Genomic DNA, 21141 nt, shown 5'->3' with positions numbered 1-21141 from the left:
CCTAGCCCACCATGACTGATTTTCTAATGAGGTTCAAACCCGCAAAAATAAGTAGAAGTCTTAGTAAGAACAGCTTTGAGGGTTAGATGCCAAATAGCATATAAAGGCCAGTTAAGGCATAAAAGAAAAAGAATAACTATACAAATAAAGCAAATAGCAATATGTTACTCCCAGACCTTGCTTTGTTTAAGGATAAGCAAATCTTCAAGAAGTCCCTTTGGCCTCCTCCTGCACAACAGAAAAAGAATTCAGATTATGTATAAAGAAATGAAATTTATGCACTCTGAAAGTGCAACTCACTGAATTTGATCCAACTTGTCCTTGTGTTGCTTCATGCATCATTTATGAACAAGTATTTACAACAGTGATGGGCAATAAATGGTCCTCCAGTTATTGCGGAACTTCAGGAATACTGTGTATACTCATGATGTGACAAACCAAACTGAGAAATGGTTCTATTGTGAGGCAAGTGAAGAGTTTTAATTATAATCTAAATTCCAAGTCTGCCTTCTGGATGTTTGCTTGAATCATGACTTCTCATGTCAAGTGAATGCTGCTTCGCTTCACTTTCTGACTCGCCCACGTGGCAGAAGCAGGTATGCGAGCAAAGCTGCTTCTGCAAGCTGAGGCTCTGCTGTCCTGTCTCTCGTCTCCTACAGGCACTGTGGTGGTGGGGGGGGAGGGAGGCAATTGAGCAAAGGTTTAGCCCATCCTGCCCTACGTGAAGTGGCTGTGGCCCCAATCAGAACATGATGCATCTGGCTTTCTTTAAGAAAAATGCCCTCCAGCCAGCACTACCAAGGCTGCTGGTAATATGCTGCCATGTCATCTGGCACAATATTTATGTTAAGTCTCTTAACAATAATTTACAGTACAGATTCCTTGGTGTGTTGCATCAGTGCTCCCCCGACTCATGACTTCTAGCAAACAAAATCAATGGTGAGGAATGATGTAAATTGAAATCCTGCAAATCTCTTATTTATTTTGTCCCCTCTGTAGCCAGATTCTCTAGCCAGATGGTAGTAGCAGCTGCCTGGCCTGGCTTGGCCCGAGCTTGGAAATTAAGCAGGGTTGGGCCTGTTTAGTACTTGGATAGGAGACCACCAGTTAATTTCAGGGCAGTTGGCTTGTCTTGGAAGTTGGAAACATTCTGGAAGGAAGCAATGGCAAATGACTTCCATATTCTTGCCAAAATCTTTGCAAATATGTCACTGGGAGTGCAGCTCAACACTGGGCCGTATTTTCTTTTTTTAAAAGAGCTGCTGCAGCTTTTTCACTCATTGCTTCCATTTCTTGGATCATTTCCACAATAGAAAATTATAGCAGAACCCAATCCTTGTAGTGGCAAGAGAAAGAGTTGTTGGCATAATGATGTATTGTCTCACGCTCTTTGCTTTCTGCATTTTGTGGCTGTTTTGGTAATAGAGAAAACAGAATAAGGGTGTATAAATCAAGGGCTGGGAGTAAAAACAGTCTAGGGTTGCCAGACTGTTCCACCAATGCCGTAAAAAATAATGAAGAAAGGCTCTTGCTTGTGCCCTCTTTATAGCATCGAGATTCCTCAGAAGCAGCAAAGAGGGACAGGGAATTAATTGCAAGAGAGAGGGAGTTTGCATGATTCTTGATTCTCTTTTACTGCCAAATCAATCAGTGCATTACAAATGTATCATACATCTAAACAAGTCTGTGGTTTAGCTTGTAGACTCATCCAGCAGAATCGTAGATGTCAAAGATGTTGTGCAATTTGTGTGTTTGTCATGATTGTGCTTCATGTTGTGATGTATTTGTGTGTATGTGACAGAATGACTTACTGTCCATTACATCCGTATCTTGACTTTCCTCCAAGAGCTCATGATAACTTAATGGAGATTCCCTTCATTTGATTCCCCCACAACAGCAACCTTGTGAAGTAGGCTGACTGGCTTCTGTGGCTGAGGGTGAATCGGAATCTGATGAGTAATCATTATGACTTGGTCTACAGATTATCTTCTTTTTCTCCCGGGCGTATTTGGTCCCTTCCCAGTTTACCTTTGGAGTATCATTGCAGGAATGTTATTATTCACCACTGTAAATCCAGAGTCTATTGGAGCTGGGTGGCTATAACAAATTCAAATTCAAATTCATAAATAAATAAATAAATAAATCCATCCCTCCCTCCCTGCTGAATGAGCATGTGATTTTTCTGTTTTATCTTTGTTTCCTTTTAAATGGCTCACAAAAGGAGTGAGACCGAGAGTGATCTTCATTCTCCTCCTTGGCCTAAACTGAACCATACACTCAGCTGGTAACTTCAGTAACTTCTCGATTAACACATTGATTGAAGCATTTTACTATTTATTCCAAGAGCTGGAATTAAGGGCGCTTACACAGCCGCTATTTTCACCCCTTTCCTCTTTGGCAGAAGAGTCATGCTGCTGCGCTCTTGTCTCCACTGCCATCAAGGACCACCAGCATTCCTTCCAGCTGGCCAGTGGAGGGCCCGAAGAGCCGCAGCCAGCTGGCACTCCATCCCTACCCTCGTTCCTCTTTACCGGGTTTGCTTTTCACAGCAAAGAAAAAGGGGGGAACAGCCACTGTGGGGAAGAATGGCAAACCCATCCCTTAAAAAGCACCTGGGAAATAATGGCTGTTATTCCTGCTAATAGAAAACTGCCTGCCCTGCAATTCTAGAGGAAACACTCTTTAACAGCTTTTCCTCGGAGCAGGAGCTGAACTGACAATTCATTAGCTCCTGAGTTCCCTCTCGTGCCCATCATGGGGACATGGGGATGGTTGGGGCACTGCCAATCTGAGCTTATGGAAAGGACCTAACAGGGTAGAGCCACCATGGTGCATAGCACATATTTGTGCCACTGTCGTTCTGACAGAACAGGTTTGCTAACCGTTTGAAGTGCAAATCTGCAACTGCAAGATTTGATGACCAGAAAGACCATAGCAGGACAAGCTAAATGAATAAATGCACCATAGGATGTGATTGTCATCCTTGCATTGCTTGAAAGCTACTTCTGTCTCTTGCTTCATGCAGAGTGAAGAGAAAGGCAATTTCATTGCCCCAGCTCACAATGTAATGATGGTACATAGATGTTTCATGCTAGTGCTGAAAAAAGTAAATGGATAGATCTGGGGAGGGTAAATGTGTATGTTCCTGTCTATCCCTTATATAATTAAGAGTCAATAAAAGCTGGGTTCACAGATCATGCTAAGCCATTATTTGCTTTAGATATGGTTTGTTAAGTAAGCTACAATGGTTGTGATCATATGATATGCTTACCCATAATCAGACCAAGATTCATCAGGTTTCTGGGTCCATATGGCACTAAGTCGTGGTCACTATATGTGTTGTGTTCACACAACACTTGAGGCTAAATATGTCTAGTTTGCAGTTCAGGGTGTCAAGTAAACACAGTGTAAAGCTGAGTTCACAGATTATTTCAATTTATAAAGTGGAATGTAAATGTAGCAAATACATAATAAAGCTGAATAAGACATGTTGTAGCTTAATGTAATATGTGGACTTATCTCTTGTGTAGAAAGTTTGCACCTAGAAAGGTGATCTTAATGGATGCCTCCTACCTGTAGAATTCTCTGCCCAAGAAACAATAAAGCAGCCCTCTCAGCATCTACAGTAGTTGTAACTTTTTTTTTACTGCATCCTTAAGCCAGGCTTCATGCAGTGTAACTTATTTATGGAATCTTCCAGTAAGATTGCATAGATTTCTTAACTACTGTTCATACCTTTAAATAGTTTTGTGTTATTAACAGATCTTCATGATAGGAAGTGGAATTATGCATTTAAAGTACTGCAAAGCCATGGTGCTCTCAGAAAGTTTCCAGTATTGTTGAAAATTGTCAGTTTTTCCACGATTTTCAAATAGATGTTGCCAAAGTAAAATTTATCCTTTGATTTGTTATATGGCCCTGGTTTACTCCCGTTCTGTTCTTCTTGACATCACAGCTCAGTTAAAAGTTGGTCAGCCATGTAGTGTTCTGATGCCATTGTGTTCACTACCTGACCCCTGATTAAATAGGATCACCCATATAATTAATTTAGAAACCTGGCCAAAATTGTCAACTTTTTCCATAAACAATTAAAATTGGAAAATGTCCAGCAGATTTCTAATTTTAACTGAATTAATCAAAATAAAACAGAAATGTGGCTAAAACCTTTGCATATCCTACAGATGCTTGAACAAATAAGTTGGTGCTTCTACCCTATTTAATGCCAAGCATCCAGCTAACCCATATAACTCCTTTCGGAATATCAGATTTCTGGGTACGGATCTAAATGTTTGACTCTTTGTTTTTGTGCTCATTCTTTCCATCACAGGGTCCAAAGGAATGCAATCTGTCCAGATGCCAACACTTCTTAGGAAACAGGAATAGGGCAGCTTAAAGAGCGTATTCATTAAAGAGAGAGCTAGGAAGAAGTAGGAAAACACAGGGGATCCTTAAGGCTGGCTTGGTAGTCAGCAGGATCACATGGGTAGTGAAAATAGAGAACTACCTTATACAAGGCCAAGCTATTTGTCTATCAAACATAGACTTGTTGGCTTCTCTGATTAGCAATGGATCTTCAGATCTTCAGGAGAGATTGTTCCTATCACAAGATATCTAGTCAATTTTAATTGAAAATGTTGGGAAGAGAACCTGCGATATTTGATGTGCAAAAAATGAACAAAAGGTAGGATATAAGTCAATCAATTACACAGATTATGCCTGCAACTGAGTTACTCCCCTTTCCTTTACTATATATTCTATTCTTCTGCATCCTGGTACCCTCCAGATGAGTTAGGACTGCAGTGCTGGCTGGGAATTTTAGGAGCTGCTGTCTTAACACATCTGGAGGGTGTCAGGTTGAGGAAGAATGATCTGCACTGGTTCTAATGGCCCCAAGTGTAAAATGGTTGAACCCGTCCCCTCCTACTTCCAGGCGTATATTATCTTGGTTAAATATGGCAAGTACACTGCTTTAACATATGAACTAGACCAAAATTCAATAGATAATGCAATCTAGTGGAAGCGTAAGGCTCATTAAATTAAGAGTTTAGGACTGCTGCTTCAATCTGAGCAAGAGATGTGTGCAAAACAGTATAGTCTCATAGCAAGGTTAAAGTTACCATCCCTAAGAAAGCTCATCTGAAAAAAAAGCTCCCTAAAAACTCAATTTAAATGTTCTACATGCAGTTGAACTATATTTCAGAAATTTACTTTTAATTTCTATTTAAAAAGAAAGCTCCTTCGGTGATTTCATCTAGACCTTTTTCCTTTCTCTTCTCCCCCAGTGGGAGAATTCTGAACTCTGGTTCCTCATCTAAGTCTCCTTCCAGATGTTAAAGCTTGTGAATTGTTGCTCAGCATTCTCACAAAAGCAGTTGAATTTATATCAACTAAGCTTACAGAGTGTTTTCCAAATAGGTCAGAACCGTTCAGCTTTTTCATCCGCCCCTTTTAAAAGATGCCCTAGCTACATAATTACTGAACTCCTGAAACATCTTGGCTTTGGCCTATGATTTAAGAAGTGCCAGACCAGAAATTTATCCTAGGTGAGTACATTGCTGTAGAGCAGCATTAAATAAGGAACATAAGAATATAATATTTTTAAAAAATATACTTTTCTGTAAAGCAGCTCAGAACCATGTTGGTTACACCCCCCGCCCCCCCACCCGACATTTATCCTTAAAACAATCTTGCAAGATAGGTAGAAGAGAAAGAAATAGTGGTCCAAAGTCACATAGTGAACTTTATTTTCTGGCTGGCTGGGAATCTGAATACAGTTCTTGCTGACCTAAGTCTCACTGTTCTTTCAAGCATTTCAGTTCTTTTTTGTCATTTTCTGTAACTTGATTAAAATGCATGGAAGCCAAGCTAAAACAATTATTAAAAAGCAATATGACAGTTGTTATAGGAAAATAAATACGGTAGGGAAATTATGGGCATTAGGACAAACAAAAATGTGTTGGACTTGAAAGAGACAGAGGCCACTGAAAAGGGGGATCTAAGTAGAAAAGTAATGGCTGTATTCATACATTGTGCTAAGCCATGCATCATAGCTAACAGACTACAGAAACCAGTCTCACAATATACTAAGCCATAAGTGAAAGTGTATGTTTAATTATGAATGAAAGGGCTAAATGTATGTCAGAAAAGTATGAGTTGGTGTTATCTAAGTTGTTGTAGGTGTGAATGAAAGCAGAAATCTATAGTTTGGTGATAGTTGTGTGTTACCCTCCAGTGAATGATGGTTAGAAAAGAATGAGAAATGAGTTTTGAGAAAATTGTGAAAGCTGAGGGACAAAAATAGAAGTCATGGTATAGTAAGCATGTTTAAGCTATTTGGTGATCCAAGAATGAATGAAAATGGTGACTATTTGGTAAATATCTGCTTAGAAAAGGATCTTTTTTAGAATTACAGTGGTTGATGCATAAATCTATTCATATGTACCCATGACAAAATAATGGATATAAATCTGAAAAAAAATGATTTGATTATTTATGATGAAAACTTCATAGAATTTGTGAAATATATAAAGATGATGAGAGGTTCGGGATGTGGGATAATTGTTTTTTGGTAGTGTCAAGAATGGTGGAGATTAACAGGCAGAAAAACAGTGCAGAGCAATTTTGAAGGGAACAAAACAAATTATTTTGGAACTGGATGAAGAATGTGAAACAAGGCCCTTCCAGCAAGATGAACTTAATAAAAAAAAAAAGTGTTAAATGATTTGGAACGAAAATGAAATAAGGAGATTTTAGAGATTTATATAGAATGATAGTGTTATGTTGATGAATGTAATGAAATGAATGCTCAAAGTGCTGAAGGGAAAAAAATGATAAAAGGGACATCATAAATGCTATAAGAATCATGAAAAATAAGGCTGCAGGTAGGTGATGTTAACTGAAGGATTGTTAAAATATAGATGTGATTTGCCTGCAAGGACTCCCCTATCTTGTTCTCCTAAGCAAAGCACTGAATGCAAAAACAAAGGGGGATTAAATTTGTAAGTGTGCCTGGATAGCTGTTTAACATAATTTTGATAGAAAAGGTCTGAGAGGGGACAATGAGCAAAGTTTGGAAAGTGCAGTGTACCTTTATGCCAGATAAGGAGTGTCCAGATTTTTCCTCTTTAGCAGGTCCCTGAGAAATGTATGAATTGGGAAATAAAGTTCATTGCACTTTGCTGATTTCTGGAACCTGTGTGATAAAATGAATAGCCTTGAATTACTGAATTGAGCAAATACAGAAATTGGTTATTAAATTTGATAAGAGGTGTATGATGGAAGTAAAGCATGTCAGAGAATAAATGGAATGCTAAGCAATCAATACTGAGCAGGAAGTAAGACAAGGATGTGACGGTTGTATTTTGGATAAACATAAAAGGACTGTAGTAATGCTAGAAGTATATTGGTTGACAATGTTAATGTGGGTGTACTTCTATATGCAGATAATGTCGGATAAGTACTTGGATGATTTGCAGCAAAGTTTAGAAAGATTATATGATGCAATAAAGTGCATGAAGCTGAAAATTAATGCATCAAAACCCAAGATAATTGTGTTTGAGAGGAAAAATTAAGTAATATTATTGCAAGTTATATGTAGAAGGCAGAAAACCAGAGAAAGTAGATGAATGTGTGAATACTGGTAAAATGTTTCCTAAAGATAATAGATGCAGAAATGTTATGATATGCACATTCTGGTAAAAAATGGGAAGCGTGTGGTCTGTGGGAAGGAAAGTTTGTCAAAATAAGTGCAAATGGCTGTATAGAAGAGCAGTTCTGCCCCCTCTGTCATGTGGAAATGAGACAATATCAGGAAAAACATAAAAGTTGTGTTTCTGTGAGAATGGATTGCTTGAAAAGTGCATGTGGTAAAACTAGAAGAGATAGGGTCATGAATAGATGGTTGTGGACCTAATACAAAAGAATGCAACCAGTAGTAAAGAAATGTGTGGAGCTGCTTTGGTCGGATAGAGAAAATGAATGAGGATCAAATTGGCAGACCAATATATGAAGGAAGAGGGGGGTGGTTGGGAGAAAGAATAAGACTAAGAAAGTCATGGATGGAATCAATGAAATCCTGAAAAAGACAGAGGTGAGAATTTAAAGAATAAAAGGTAGTGTGGGAAGCAATTATAAACACAGCTAAGAGTAGTTTTCAAAGACAAGAAGGTAGGAGAGATATTGAATGAAGTTAGTGTCAACTAGATTTAGCTCTCCCCCCACCCCCTTTACATTATTTGGTTACCATGTCTTATTCCTTTCCTATATTTTGCAACACTGCTTACTCTAAAATGGCAGGAGTGAAATGCAAACATGTATAAGCCACAGGTAAAATTGTAGTGACTGGGTTCACACAATGTGCTATGCCACATCAAAACAAACCACATTATGGCTCAAAATATTGTGTGACCTTGGCCATTCAATTGGTATTAACCATCATCCAACTACATACCCAACAAACATGTATCAGACTGTGGGTTGCCCAGCCCCACTTCTCCTTCCTTGGTATCTCAGGAATTTTGATGGGAAGCATACTGACCGTCAGTTGGTGCAAGAGGGGATATTTTATAGACCACAGAAAAGCTCACGTTTCCAATTGAGTCGGAGGATCTGGGTGGGAAGAGGGTAGGCCGAGTCTTCTCCCACTCTCACCATATTCCTAATTCAGCGTCTTTAGTGGGATGAGAGTACTGGAAAAAGTAGAGATATTGCTGCAGGAGCAGATAGGTTTGGTCACCACATATGCACTCTGTGTGTTTTGGGGGAGGATTTATGTCTCCCTAACCAGATGTTAGCTCTGAGTTCACTTGATATGCAAAAACACAGTTAAATTGAACTAAGCAACCCACAGTTACAGATTATAGCCAAGGCAAAATACCTTTTTATAATCTGGGCTTTTATCTGAGTGTAGAGAACAAGCTAAAACAAACCAGAACAAGGTTTAGCATAACACAGGAAACAAATCAGAGGCTGAGCTTATTTATCATGCTAAATCCTAAAACAAAAACAAAAGAAACCATGGCATTATGGATTCACATATCCATCTAAGTCTAAGTCAAATATACCACACTGTGGTTTGATACAACATGTGAAACTTGTCATGTTAGAACACCTGCAAGAGAGGTAGAAAACTTGAAATAACATAAAGAAATCCAACCAGCGTACAAGCAAGCTCCCTGGCCCCTGTGACCTTGCTGCATTTTGGCAGTGCAGTGAGATTCAACTGAATCATCGTATGACAGCCTAACAACCATTTGCAAAGAACAGAAAATCAATAGAAGACAGACTTGGAGGAAAGGAATTCACTCTTTAGTTTGTGTCACAAATTGAAGTTACTTGATGAACCAGAGGAAGCTACTGGAGGAGGCACCCAGCAGAGGGCAACAGCAGGAGGCTTAGAGTGAATGCAAGCAGGTGGCTTAAATGCTAGTTTTCCGCCAATGACCCCTTAGCCTTTGGAAACGCTGTCAGTCCTGGCCAGCATAAATTGTTTTTGGCTAGGAATCTGCTGCTACATCAGATTTTCCTCCTACTATAACTTGTGCCAGCCTTTTCTTACAGAGATACTGCAGAAGCTGTCACTTTGAAGCACATAAATGGCCAAGAATATTAATGGACTTCTTTGTTATTTTGTTCAAACCAGGTTGGCAAGTCTTAATTTTCTAAGGCAAATCACTCTGAAAGGACACAAGTGCCAGATGTGTGCACAGAAGTGTGCAGCTGTGCTAAAGAAGTGGTATAAAACCAAAGATTTTGGGAGTGGGGGGAGAATTACAATAAACAAATTGTCTGGCTCCCTCAATTAAAACAGGGTTAGCAAATATTTTTAATGTGGGATGAAAGGAGCTTCTCAGTAGCTTGAGGACACCTTTGTCTGCCTGAAGTGTTGAGAACAGCAGAGTTCTCAGGATTTGGGGGCAGTGCCGGACTGTCCTGCTATTCTGAGCTTGTAAAAACAATTCTTATATGCTTCCTGAACGTAATGCAATGCAGGCACCACTTTGAGATTTAGCTCTGGACTGACTTACCTCAGCACAGATCGCTTTTGGATGAAATCACATTGCAGTAAAATAGCAGCTACATTGAACGTGTACAGAGCGCTTCTTTCCTCAGCACTAAACTGTTACTAGGAGTTCCATCTTATGTTTCAGTGAGATTCATCACCTTGTTGTGCCCAACCCCTGGCAACCGTATGGGCAAATGCTCACCATTTCAACCAGTGAATCGCAACTCTTCCAGGCACTTTCCAGTGATTCCTTGATCCCATTCATCTACCTTGCCCATTATTTCAGTAATGTTTCTGGAACAAGCAAACCAGAAGTGGTGGTGGTGATGGACAGCTTTATCAATTCTGTGGCCCATGAAGATGCTTGTTTACCTTACCTGACATGTAGCTTCTTTCTATGGAGAACTATCCAGCCTTGTTAATTCAGGAATGCTTGGAGGACTGGATTACAAGTCACATGGAACACAGAACACCATTTTTTTCCTAAGGCAAATCCTGTAGTACAGAGGACAATTAGCAGGGAACAAAGTTTAACCCTCCCTTTCTCCCACCCTCACGTACAACCATTCTGCTGTTCTCCTGCAAACCACTTTGTCATTTTCTCAGGCATATTCCTTAGACTATTTATCACAGATAGTCAGGAGCCAAGTGACTGTGATGGATGTGATCCAAACTCCTATCACATGGGGACCACTTTCACACATTACAATAAATCAAAACATGGCTTGACTCAGCCCTGTGTGTGACTCAGCTATGTGATTTGTAAAGCATGGTTCATGGCTCAAAAGTGTTGCATCAACTCTAGCAATTGTAGCTAAACCTCCTTATTAATTGAACAGCATCCAAGTGTAAGTTTCCATATACACATGCAGAGAATTTTCTCATGAGCATTCTGTGAATGTTCATGAAGCAGGGCATTAGGGGAGTCTTGCTCATGTAACTATAACAAGCCCTAGCAGTGTTCAAAAGTATTGATGTCTGCACATTGAGTAAAGGCCACTTCATAAACTCCTTAGCATGTTTCAAGGGATCATGTACATCATATAGGTAACCAAGCAGGCATCAGTGACTGGCTGTAGATTTCTAAAGTGTGTGTACTGTATGCAGGGCAAATTCATATTTGCTTCTGTATAATGTGTGAAAGGCTTACCTTTCCCATCTACCTGAAGCTAAGAGTCTGCTGACATTAACTTTTAAAGCCCCAAGTGGCTTGAGATCAGTCCAATTTAGGAAGCAACTTCAGTCTCCATGTCCTACTTAGCTCTAGCTGGTGTATACACAGATAAAACTGATTACTTCATGAACATGAAATGCAGGACTTTGTTAGTGATGACCCCACAATTCTGGAACTTTTTTTTTTTTTTGGTGGTAAGCTTGACTTACATTTAGCCTTTTCAAAACAACCCTGAAAATTGCACATTTTCCTAAGTTTGGGTGACTCAAAACTATTCTCCGCTGCTTGATATAATCTTCTATATCATTTCTCTGTGAACATCACTTTTCAAATGTGAACAAACCTTTGAAGGCTTCATTCCGAATATAAATATTTAGAAATAAATAAAAGGACTTCATTCATAACTCTAGTGTGTTTTATTCAGTAAAGACAGTTCTAATCACGATTGTCACAGTTTTTTTTCCTTTTTTAAAAAAGCACATACCAACACACAATTTAAAAAAAAAGGAACAAAACCACACAGAAACTAGACATTAAAGAAAGTTTGTCAAAGTCATTCTTTTTATGCGATTGTCGAACCTAGCCTAAAATACAGCATAGAACCAACAATGAGAGGGTGAGGGTAATAATTCACTATAAAACAGTGAAAGAACTTTTTTTTAATAAAATATAGTTCAATCCAATAGCTTTTCTACATACTATACACTATAAAAACTCTCCCACAAAAATTAGTGTCTTTAAATATACATATTTGAATCTGAACTGCACCAAGATTAAAAGCAATTTAAAATAACAGGGTTTTTTTTTTCTTTCAAACATTAACTTCACAGTACTGGTTTGAATAGAAGACAAATTCAGTGTTTTAAGTAAAGCCGTATTAAGGTAAAATCCTGACTCCAATGAATAAAATCAAAATGGAGCTCCAAAGTTTCCAGTTATGCCCTCTGCAAACCAGAGAAACTGCTGCATATTAAGGAACAAACCTAAGTGTACAGTGCTTAGTAATTTTCTGTGGAGTAAAGAACTGTAAAAAACAAACAAAACATGCTCAGAACTATTGCAACGATTTTTTTAAAAATCCAAAGAATGAAAAAGATATTTAAATAAAAGTGCAATCTTTAAAAAAAAAAAAAGAAGAAGAAGTGATCAACCCAGAAATGTTGGGAAAGAATAATAAAAAGACAACACTTCAACAAATCCCTTAGCTGGACACATCTGCCACCTGTTCTTTAACTGCAGCAGGGAGCATGCCTTTTTCAAAAAATCAAACTTATCTAAAGAAAACCTCAAATCCAACCCGCTGGTGCCCTATGGCACTTAATTTTTAAATCCTTCAACAAGTACCAAGAGAAGAGGCAAACAAGGGTCCCAATACAGAGACCTAGGTATGTAACTCCTTCCTTGTACTGCCCCTTTCATTGCCCCTGGACCACCGCCCTCCCCTGCAACCAAGAGAGGAGAGCTCTTGCAAGCAATCAAGACTCCATGTCGGGATGGGAATTCTTCCGCCATTCCACCCAGCGTGGGATCAGCATAAAAAGAGCACTACATTCTGCGCACTGGTTCACATGTTCACACATTCACTTTGTAAAACATGTACAGAAATAAAATTAAAATCACAGATTTCACACTTGTTATTCTGAAAAAGCTCCACAGCAAGCATTCCTTAATTTAAAAAAAAAAACTAATAAATACTATATCAAGTATCATCAGGAGGAAAATATATATAGATATAGATATATAACTTAAAATTTAAAAAGAAAAGAAATAACTTAACTTGAAGGTTTTGTTCAGTGCTATTTCCAATCTGGGCTAAGGGGTGGGGTAAGGATATGAAGAAAGGACACAGTACAGTTGTCACGTGTCTTAGGAATATGGTGCTCTACCATGCCTTGTTAGTCAGAGTGTTTATACAGTCACCCATTATTTAGAATCAAACATTCCATAAATGTCAAATTTCACAAACCATGGCCACCATAATTTAAAACAGGGATTTTTTAAAAAAAAGCTTTTTATCTGAATAAAAACTTATCGTAATATCTCCCTCTCCAAAACAGCACTGCTATATTACAGTTAATGTAGCAGTTATGCTTTTTCATAGCACTATTTCCTAAATATTTTGGCTATGACTCAAAGGGGAAATGCATAAAATCAGGAAGGAAAAAAAAATTAAAACACAGACACAGCTTTGCATTAACCCTAGAGATGAAGAGGTAAGTTACTGTTTACATGCCTTTTCAGTAGTGGGATATATTATTGCAAAAAAAAAAAACCCCAACAACCCACATCAAAATTTTGGCTGAGCACATAACAATTCCCTGTGGCAACTTATCCAACCTCCCTTTTTGGGAATTCTAATAATCAAAGGGAAGTGCTGGACAATATTTTCTTCTGCAGCATTAATATCACCTGCCTTTTCAGAAAAATCATTTCAGTGCATCCATATTTGTTTAAAAATGCAAGAAAGGCTTTCACTTTAAGAAGAGTCCAAAATGACTGGACATTTGTCTTGGCAATCCTTCTCTAGTCCCATTCACTGGACATCAACTTCTCAGAAATCTAGTCAGTTATACTATTTTTTTAAAATTATTTTACATATCCAAAAATATATTTTGTGGGTATCAGAAGGCATGTTTAATGACATGACAGGGAACAGAATACTGGAATTAGGTAGAAATAAGTGAACATCCCAAATTTGTTCCAATGGTACAGCATTTCAATCTGTTTTAATCCCTCCAAAATACCACACAGCCTGAAACATGTAGTAATGCTTTGCTTGTAAGAAGTTAATTATGCAAACCAATATCAAGTATTTGCCATTTATAAATCAGTAGCATTTTACAAGATTTGATCTATGAAAGTGAACTGATATCGATAAAAACAGAAAGTGTTCTAGAGCAGAGGAAGCTATTGGGGGGACTTCAGAATGAAATTGTGAGTTTCTCTGCTGGCAGATCTGCTTCCAAGAGAACAGTTCCTGCTCCCCTTCCAGTCCTATGGAATAACTCAAATTATTCCAAAAATCCACAAACCCTAGGGAATAGGTTGTGCATTATTTATGGCTAGGATAGAGAAAAGCACTTACATGATTTTGGATTTCATGCTTAGTGCAGCAAAAATTCTTAATTTAGCCTAAATAATGTTCAGTGCTAGGGAACAGCACTATACTTTCTGGAGCACAACAGACTTCCCAATAATTTGAAATGCAGAAGAGATCTTTTTGAAGCAGTTAAAAAAAAAAACCTATGTGCATATTATAAGTATTTTTTACCTCGAAAGGAAATTATGCAGTAATGAGACTGCCATCTGGCACCTCCACTTGCTCATCTGATCGTCTCATAACTTTCTTGAGGCCCCATTCATTTGAACCCACTTTTCTTCTTCAAACCCTAGCCTGCCTCCATCAGCTGTTCCAGCCAGATGTACTTTCTTTAAGGGTCAGGCAAAGCCCAACTCTTCAGAGTTTCCAAGAAACAACACCCCCTCCCCCCAATCAATTGACTTCCTGCAGCAGCCACCAGCTTGCAGATGCTTTTAGAGATAGTCTAAGTTGGTTGGAGTTAATGGGAGTAGTGTGTGTGTATGTATGACAGAAAGATGGGCACACCAACAACTATGAATATGGTACATGGAGAAATGTGTTCATTGGCCTGGCTCAAATATAACCAGGCCTGAGAGGCTCAACTTGAATTATTCAGCTGGCCACTGGGGAGGGGAGGGTCTAGTCTGATGTTGCACTTTTAGCAAAACTCTGACATACAGAAGTCAGCCTAGGCATCACCACTTCCTAATGACTGCCAGTCAAACTACAATGGTATGGGGAGGATTAATCACAGTTGGCAATCTAAGATCACAGAAAATAGTTTTTCATCAGCATAACTTTACTGTTGATAGTAAGTGAACACAAGCGAGGGCTGGAACTCTTACATGAAACAAAATAAGGATTAGAAAGGCCAAGGGGCTTCAAATACTACCACCTGTTTTCACTGACAAAGTAAAGCTATTACAATATGTTTCCCCCACTGAATGAAGGGTCTGCAGTACCATGTTACTGTGAAATTCCGCCCCCCATCTTAAACACCATGCCTGTCGATTAAGTTGGAGGAAGAAGGGATCATTTGGGAATTAGTGACTTTGAATAGTCCCAATGGGCAAAGACATTTTCATTTCTTAAGGTTTAATCTTTCTCCTGTCAGTAATTTACTTACAGAAAAAAAGTGCACTTGTTAGAAGCAAAACTAGAGGACTACACTAATAGTTATGAACGTGTAGCTTTGCGTTACAATGCCTGCATCTTGCTAAACATTCTCTCCTATGCTCCCTTCAACATGAATCCAAGTATGCACAGGTAAGCTCCTTTCATTCCATCCCTGTGATCCATTTCACAGCAGATAATTCATATCGGGGGTTTGGGGGGGCATTTTGGCTTCCATATACAAAGCCAAAGTTCACATCCAAAGTTCTACATATGACGGCCAAGAGGGAAGAAAATTACACACAACCAGGGCCACCAATGAATCAGACCTGCAAGAATACGGATAAAGGTGGAAAACAAATATTTCACTACAATTCACAAGAAACATAAGTTCAAAGACAAATTCCAAAGTATTGGCAAAGGCAGATGAATAGCAGCACAAGTGAGGCTGATGATTTGGCAGGAAGAGTTTCAAAAGAACAAAACTATCACCTGCTGACAAAAGTAAGGGGAATTTTCAGTCCCACCCTACATTGATTTCAAGGCCTCTTCAAAGTATAGTAAGAATTCTAGACGGTCCCCATGAGGCACATGAACTCAGATTTCTCCTCAGACACACTTCATAAATAAAAAAGTCTATCCCCACCCCACCCCCTTTGAATTTTTTCTTGTCTGGAACAGATTAAAAACAGACTTTAAAAAAAAGCTACATCCAAAACAGGAAAGGAACTGGGGCCATTAGAACTCTGAAATTGCCTACTTGAGGCATCTGCACTGCAGATATGAGTGCTAAACTGGAGGGAAGGGAGGAGCTATTATGCAGGCAATCTAGTACATCTCACCCAAGGAGCAGTTTTGATCAAGGTTTCTATTTTCCTCACCACATTTCCAACTTAGCAAGAGCACATCCACCAAATCAGAAGCATACCAATTAAACCAAAGAGATTAAATCAGCTTCTATCCAAGGATTCAGATCAAGATTCAGCTTACTTGTTACTCCAAAACGAACAGAACATTAAGGGTAATTGGAGGCCTACAGTAGGCCTAGGGATGGGGAGAGTGCCCAACTGAAGCCTTTCCTCCATGAAATGTAGAATTATATTCTCCCACCCCCTCACAATATAATTTGCCTGAAGTGAATCAACAGAGTAAAGAAGTCCAGTAAATGGTGCCTTTTGGTAAGGCAACTTCTCTCAAACCACCAGTGACTTTACAAGGCCACAGTGAAATTTACGGATGTGTCTGTATAAATCGCCTGACTGAGTGAATCGTCTCTCACACCACTTGCAGCCGTGGGGCTTCTCCCTCGTGTGCACCACTGCGTGGCGGCTCAGGTTGTGAGAATACTGGAAGCTCTTCCCACACTGACCACAGGTGTACGGTTTCTCACCTGAGTGAGTCCTCTCATGTCTTTTCAAGGTGTACATACAGGAGAAAGTCTTGCCACAAAGTGTACAAGTAGGCACCGAACCATCAGGGGAAAGCCTGGTTCTTGAAACATCCTTATCACGGAAATGGGAACTGAGATGCAGCTGGAGGACATGTGGGCTAGGAAAGACTTTGCTGCAGAGTGGGCAAATACAGATGTGACCTGGAGGCACCAAGACCCCCAAAGACGGAATGTCAGAGGAATCCATGTCATCTTCACTCACCTCCCGCTCGTGATCTAAGTCTTCCTCTGGCACTTGGGAATTGCCATTCCCTGCAAACATGTTTCCCAATCCTGTCATCAGGCTCTTGGCAGAATTCCCCAAATGCTGACTTTCTAAGCACCTTGCCTCACTATCTTCTCCATCTGACAAAGACTCTGGTTCATCCTTAATCAGGGGCTTGCTACTCTGCTGCTGGCCGTTGGAAGCCAGCTGTCCAAAGACATAGGAAGGGTGGAAGGAATCCTTCCCGGCCACAGACTTGAAGGACAGGTCTAAAGCACATTCTATGCCAGATGAAGCCAAGGAGTGGTTAAGAGATCTTTGGGACAAAGGTCCCACTGAACTACAGACATTAGCTCTTGTTTTCTCAGCTGCCACAGCATCCAATTCCGCTTCTGCTAATTCAGAGTTGATACTTACAAGATCAGAGGACCAGCCCAGATAACCACTATCCTTTTCTTTTCCAGCTGATCTTTCATATTCTGTAGCAATTAATTTTTGTTTATTCCCCGGGCTGAGCTCCCGCCCCAAGGGCGCGCCTTCATCGAGGACCCGCATGTCTTTTTCCAAAGGGATCCCGCTGCCATTCATCTTTTCATCCCCGCACAACTCCTTATCTTTCAGCTTGCCCTTGCAGACTTTCACAATGTCGTACATGTGAAGGTAGCTGGCTGCAGCCAGCACATCTTCCACCGGGAGGCTGTTGAACTCCAGCTTGCCTTCGTACATGAATTCAAGCAGCAAGCCAAAGGCTGGGGCTGTCACAATGTCACTGTTCAGATGCACAATGTCCCTTTTGTCTAGCTGGTCCCTGTAGAAAAGATGGAAGTACATGCTGCAAGAAGCGAGAACAGCTCTGTGGGCTCGGAACTGTGCGTCTCCAACTAAAACAGTACAGTCACACAGGAAGCCCTGGTGACGCTGCTGACTCAGACACTGCAGCAACTGCCGGCTATGGTCTGGGAACTCCATTCTTCCTTCATAACCTGTTCAAAACAGGAAAAACTTGAAAGCTACTCTAAACCACAGGGCTTCAAACCAGCTATTAATAAACAAACAGATTGACTGGGGAGGGGATAACTGGAACCTTGGGGATAACAGTTCACCTGTTAACTGATTTGCAAATTTTATTTTTTCAAAAATGCCTCCCCCCCCCACCAGAGCACCTGCTTCAAAAACAGGAAAAACTTGACTCTTAAGTAAACCAAAGCTTCTAAGGAAGTAACGCCTCCAACCTTTGCCACTCAAGGCTTTAAAACCTGGGGGGGAGGAGACTGACTTCAGAGTTTTATGCATTCCTGGAAGTCTTAACTCCAAGGGATCATCATAACTGCTTGATTTTAAAAAATGCATTTTGCACCCCCACATACATAAAAAAATGTCATTAATCCAAGAAAGAGCATAACTACACTGGCTTTGTTCTTTTAAGCCATCACTTGCCCTTCAAAACAGAAATCAGAGTTATAGAGGAAGGCATACTTAAAAATAAAAGAGGTAACTCTGAAAGTTATTAAAAGCAAAAACATTTTTAAAATACCCAGCCCCCCAATTTTGCACTTCCTCCTCAACTGCCTGCAATTGAGGCTCCTCTAAGGAGGGCATAATATCTCAGGGACCTTACCTTGAATAGTTGAGGAATACACAGTGAAGGGTTCATAGGCAGGAAAATGAATCTCCCCCCCCAAAAAGTTCTAGAACAGCCCAAGCTTTTTGCTTCGGGTCTCCCCTCCCCCCATCACCCAAATGTTTGGGAAGAGAAGAGGCTTTGCTAGCCAGTAACGGAAGAATGCTTGTGTGTGTGTGTGAAAAAAAGAGGGGGGGAGAGAGGGAAAAAAAAAGAAAGGAAAGAGTGTCTGGGAGGGAGGAGAGGGATGGGAGGAGTGCTCCGTTTGCTAATTACACCGCAAGCTGGAGAGTCAGCTGCTCTGACTTCACTGCGATGGAAATGCTACCTCCAGCTGTGCCCCTTTTAATGCCATATGTTACTTCAAATCTAGCTACCAGCCAACCACAGCTTGCTGCCTTTTAAAGTTCCAGCAACAAACCCCCCCCCCCATTTATAGCCATCTATTAAATCTCAAACTTAAACCGAGTCCTTCCCTTCTTATTCTAAATCCTGCTACCGCCTCTCCCCTCCCTTCCACACCACCCCAGGAAAGTTGCTTAAATAACAACCTTATTACTGGTTACTCTTAATGGAGGACACACAGCTTGACCTTTGGAGAGGTGCGCGGAACAGCAGCAGCCGCAGAAAGGAGGGGAGAGCGAAAAACAAAGTTCGGGATCCGCAGTTTGCAAACTTTTTAAGATTCTTCTTCTCTCCCCCCGTTTGAAAAAGCACATCGCCCCCTAGGTCTAAGATGCCTTCGGATGCTCTTCCCCGTGACCGCTCTCGTATGCTCTAAAGCAGCAATCACACACACACTCTCTCTCTCTCTCACCCCAGCAGTTCTTTCTAACTTTGTAAGGCAATCCGTTCAGCTCCCCCTTTGTGCTTGGAGCCCAGAGGAGCCAAACGCATCCAGCAAACGGCCCAAAATAGCGCGGAAGCCGAACTCTCAGGAGGCAGCGAGCGGGCTCTCAGCCGGGGAACCGAAAGGCCTCTCCCCCGCTCCCCCCGCGAAGCCACGGCGAGGGATGGGGAAACCTGCAGCTTCCAAAATGCCGCTCGGCTACTCACCAGCCTGGCCGGGCGCTGCTCAGAGGTGCCGCTGGCGCACGGCATGTGCTCGAGTCTTTTTTCCTCCACTTCCCAGCCTCAAACTCTACGCCTTCGCCAGATGTGCTTCCCCCCTCCCTCGGCTGCTCCGTGCGCTGCTCCTTGTTGCTGGTAACCCAGCGGTAGCGCTCCTGTGTGTGTTGCGAAGCAGGTTGTTAGCCAGGGCGCTCTCGCGATACTTTCCGGGCGGGGGTGTGTGCGCGCGCTTTCTTTTCGCTTCTCGGTCCGCACACAATAGCGATCCCAGCCGAGCTGCCGGCGCTGGTGGCGGGGCGCTGCGCCTGACGCGCCTGCTGCCGGTGTACGCGACTGTCGTCTGACTGCTGCTGGCAACCCCCCCCCTTTTTAAAAAAGAAATGTCCCCCCCGCCTTCCGCCGCCAGCCAGCCAGCCTGCCAGGGCTTCTGTTCTGGGCAGCGGCGGCAGCAGCTGCTGCGGGTCCTCAGCTGCTTCTTTGCATTTGTAAATCCTCCTCATTTTTTCCCCTCTTAACTCCCCCCTCCGTCCCAGTCCCAACTCGCTGGCTGCTTAAAGGGCTACAAGAAGGAAGATGTTTGTGGCCGGGGGTGTTTGCCCTCGGGGACGCGCTGTAGCTTTGCAAAAACGACCAATTTTGAGTAACCAGGAAAAAAGAAGCGGCTGTGTATGAAAAATATATATATATATTGCACGTATCTGTACGCAGTAATGCTGCACTCTCAAGCTTTCGGAAAGAAAGGGGCTGTGTTTTCAGACGCGAAAGAGCAGGACGGTGTGGAGAAAGGCAAGGAAGCCGCCGCAAAACGCAAGAGGCAGAGAAGCAAACTTAATCCACGGAGCCCGTGCTGGATTGCGGCTTGCGCTTTCACGTACTTTTCTCGACCAACTGGCTGCGGTTTCGCTGCCGCTTCAGCAGCTGTTGAAACTCGCGATCCCTGCAGCGTTTCTGTTCGAGACCCGCCTCGTCATTGGGCTGCTCGACAACACGGGAGTCCTCTCCGCGCTTTTACACGAGAGCCCTTTGATAGACACGTGTAAAGTCCCGCGGACTGATTTTTACTGAGCCCTCCCAGACGAGTGCGCAGAGCGAAAGTGCAAGTGCGCGGAATAACGCCATCGCCCATCGTTATTTATTTACTATGGTCCCTAATACGGATCTTGAAAAATCAGATGTGTTGCTCAGCACGGCGACAGACCTTCACTCAGGGGTAAATCTAATTGAAATCAGTGAGATGAAGGCTGCAACCCTATATCCTAAGAATAATCCTCAGTGAGAACACTGCGCTGCAATGTTGTACCTGTGATTACAGAAGAGAAAGCCATCCAATTTGCAGTACTGTAATTTGCACACATAATTCGGCTGCAAGGATGGGATTTCATACATGATGGCGCAACTCGATATGGCGCGTGTTAAATACAA

General features: G+C 41.3%; 1 protein-coding gene across 2 annotated transcripts; it reads right to left on the bottom strand.

The window, feature by feature from the left end:
* Window positions 1–11587: 11587 nt before the first annotated feature.
* Window positions 11588–20017, bottom strand: ZBTB42 (zinc finger and BTB domain containing 42). 2 transcript variants are annotated; one of them, XM_088149771.1, is made up of 2 exons: window positions 19705–20017; window positions 11588–17835 (listed from the first exon to the last, which is right to left on the bottom strand). In XM_088149771.1, the coding sequence occupies exon 2, from the start codon at window positions 17751–17753 to the stop codon at window positions 16566–16568; it is 1188 nt and encodes a 395-aa protein (XP_088005897.1). In that variant the 5' UTR covers window positions 17754–17835; window positions 19705–20017; the 3' UTR covers window positions 11588–16565. The 2 variants fall into 2 exon arrangements, with proteins under 2 accessions (XP_088005897.1, XP_007424006.1); XM_007423944.4 differs by having other exon boundaries at window positions 11588–18010; window positions 19705–20015.
* Between the last annotated feature and the right edge of the window lie 1124 nt (window positions 20018–21141).

Source organism: Python bivittatus, unplaced genomic scaffold (genome assembly GCF_059951505.1).
Source record: "Python bivittatus isolate LINGU-HERP-01145 unplaced genomic scaffold, Pbiv_v1 ctg000580_np1212, whole genome shotgun sequence".
In the NCBI taxonomy this organism is placed as follows: Eukaryota; Metazoa; Chordata; class Lepidosauria; order Squamata; family Pythonidae; genus Python; species Python bivittatus.
Note: the sequence above shows the minus strand (reverse complement) of the source record. Positions and strands in the feature narration are given on the sequence as shown.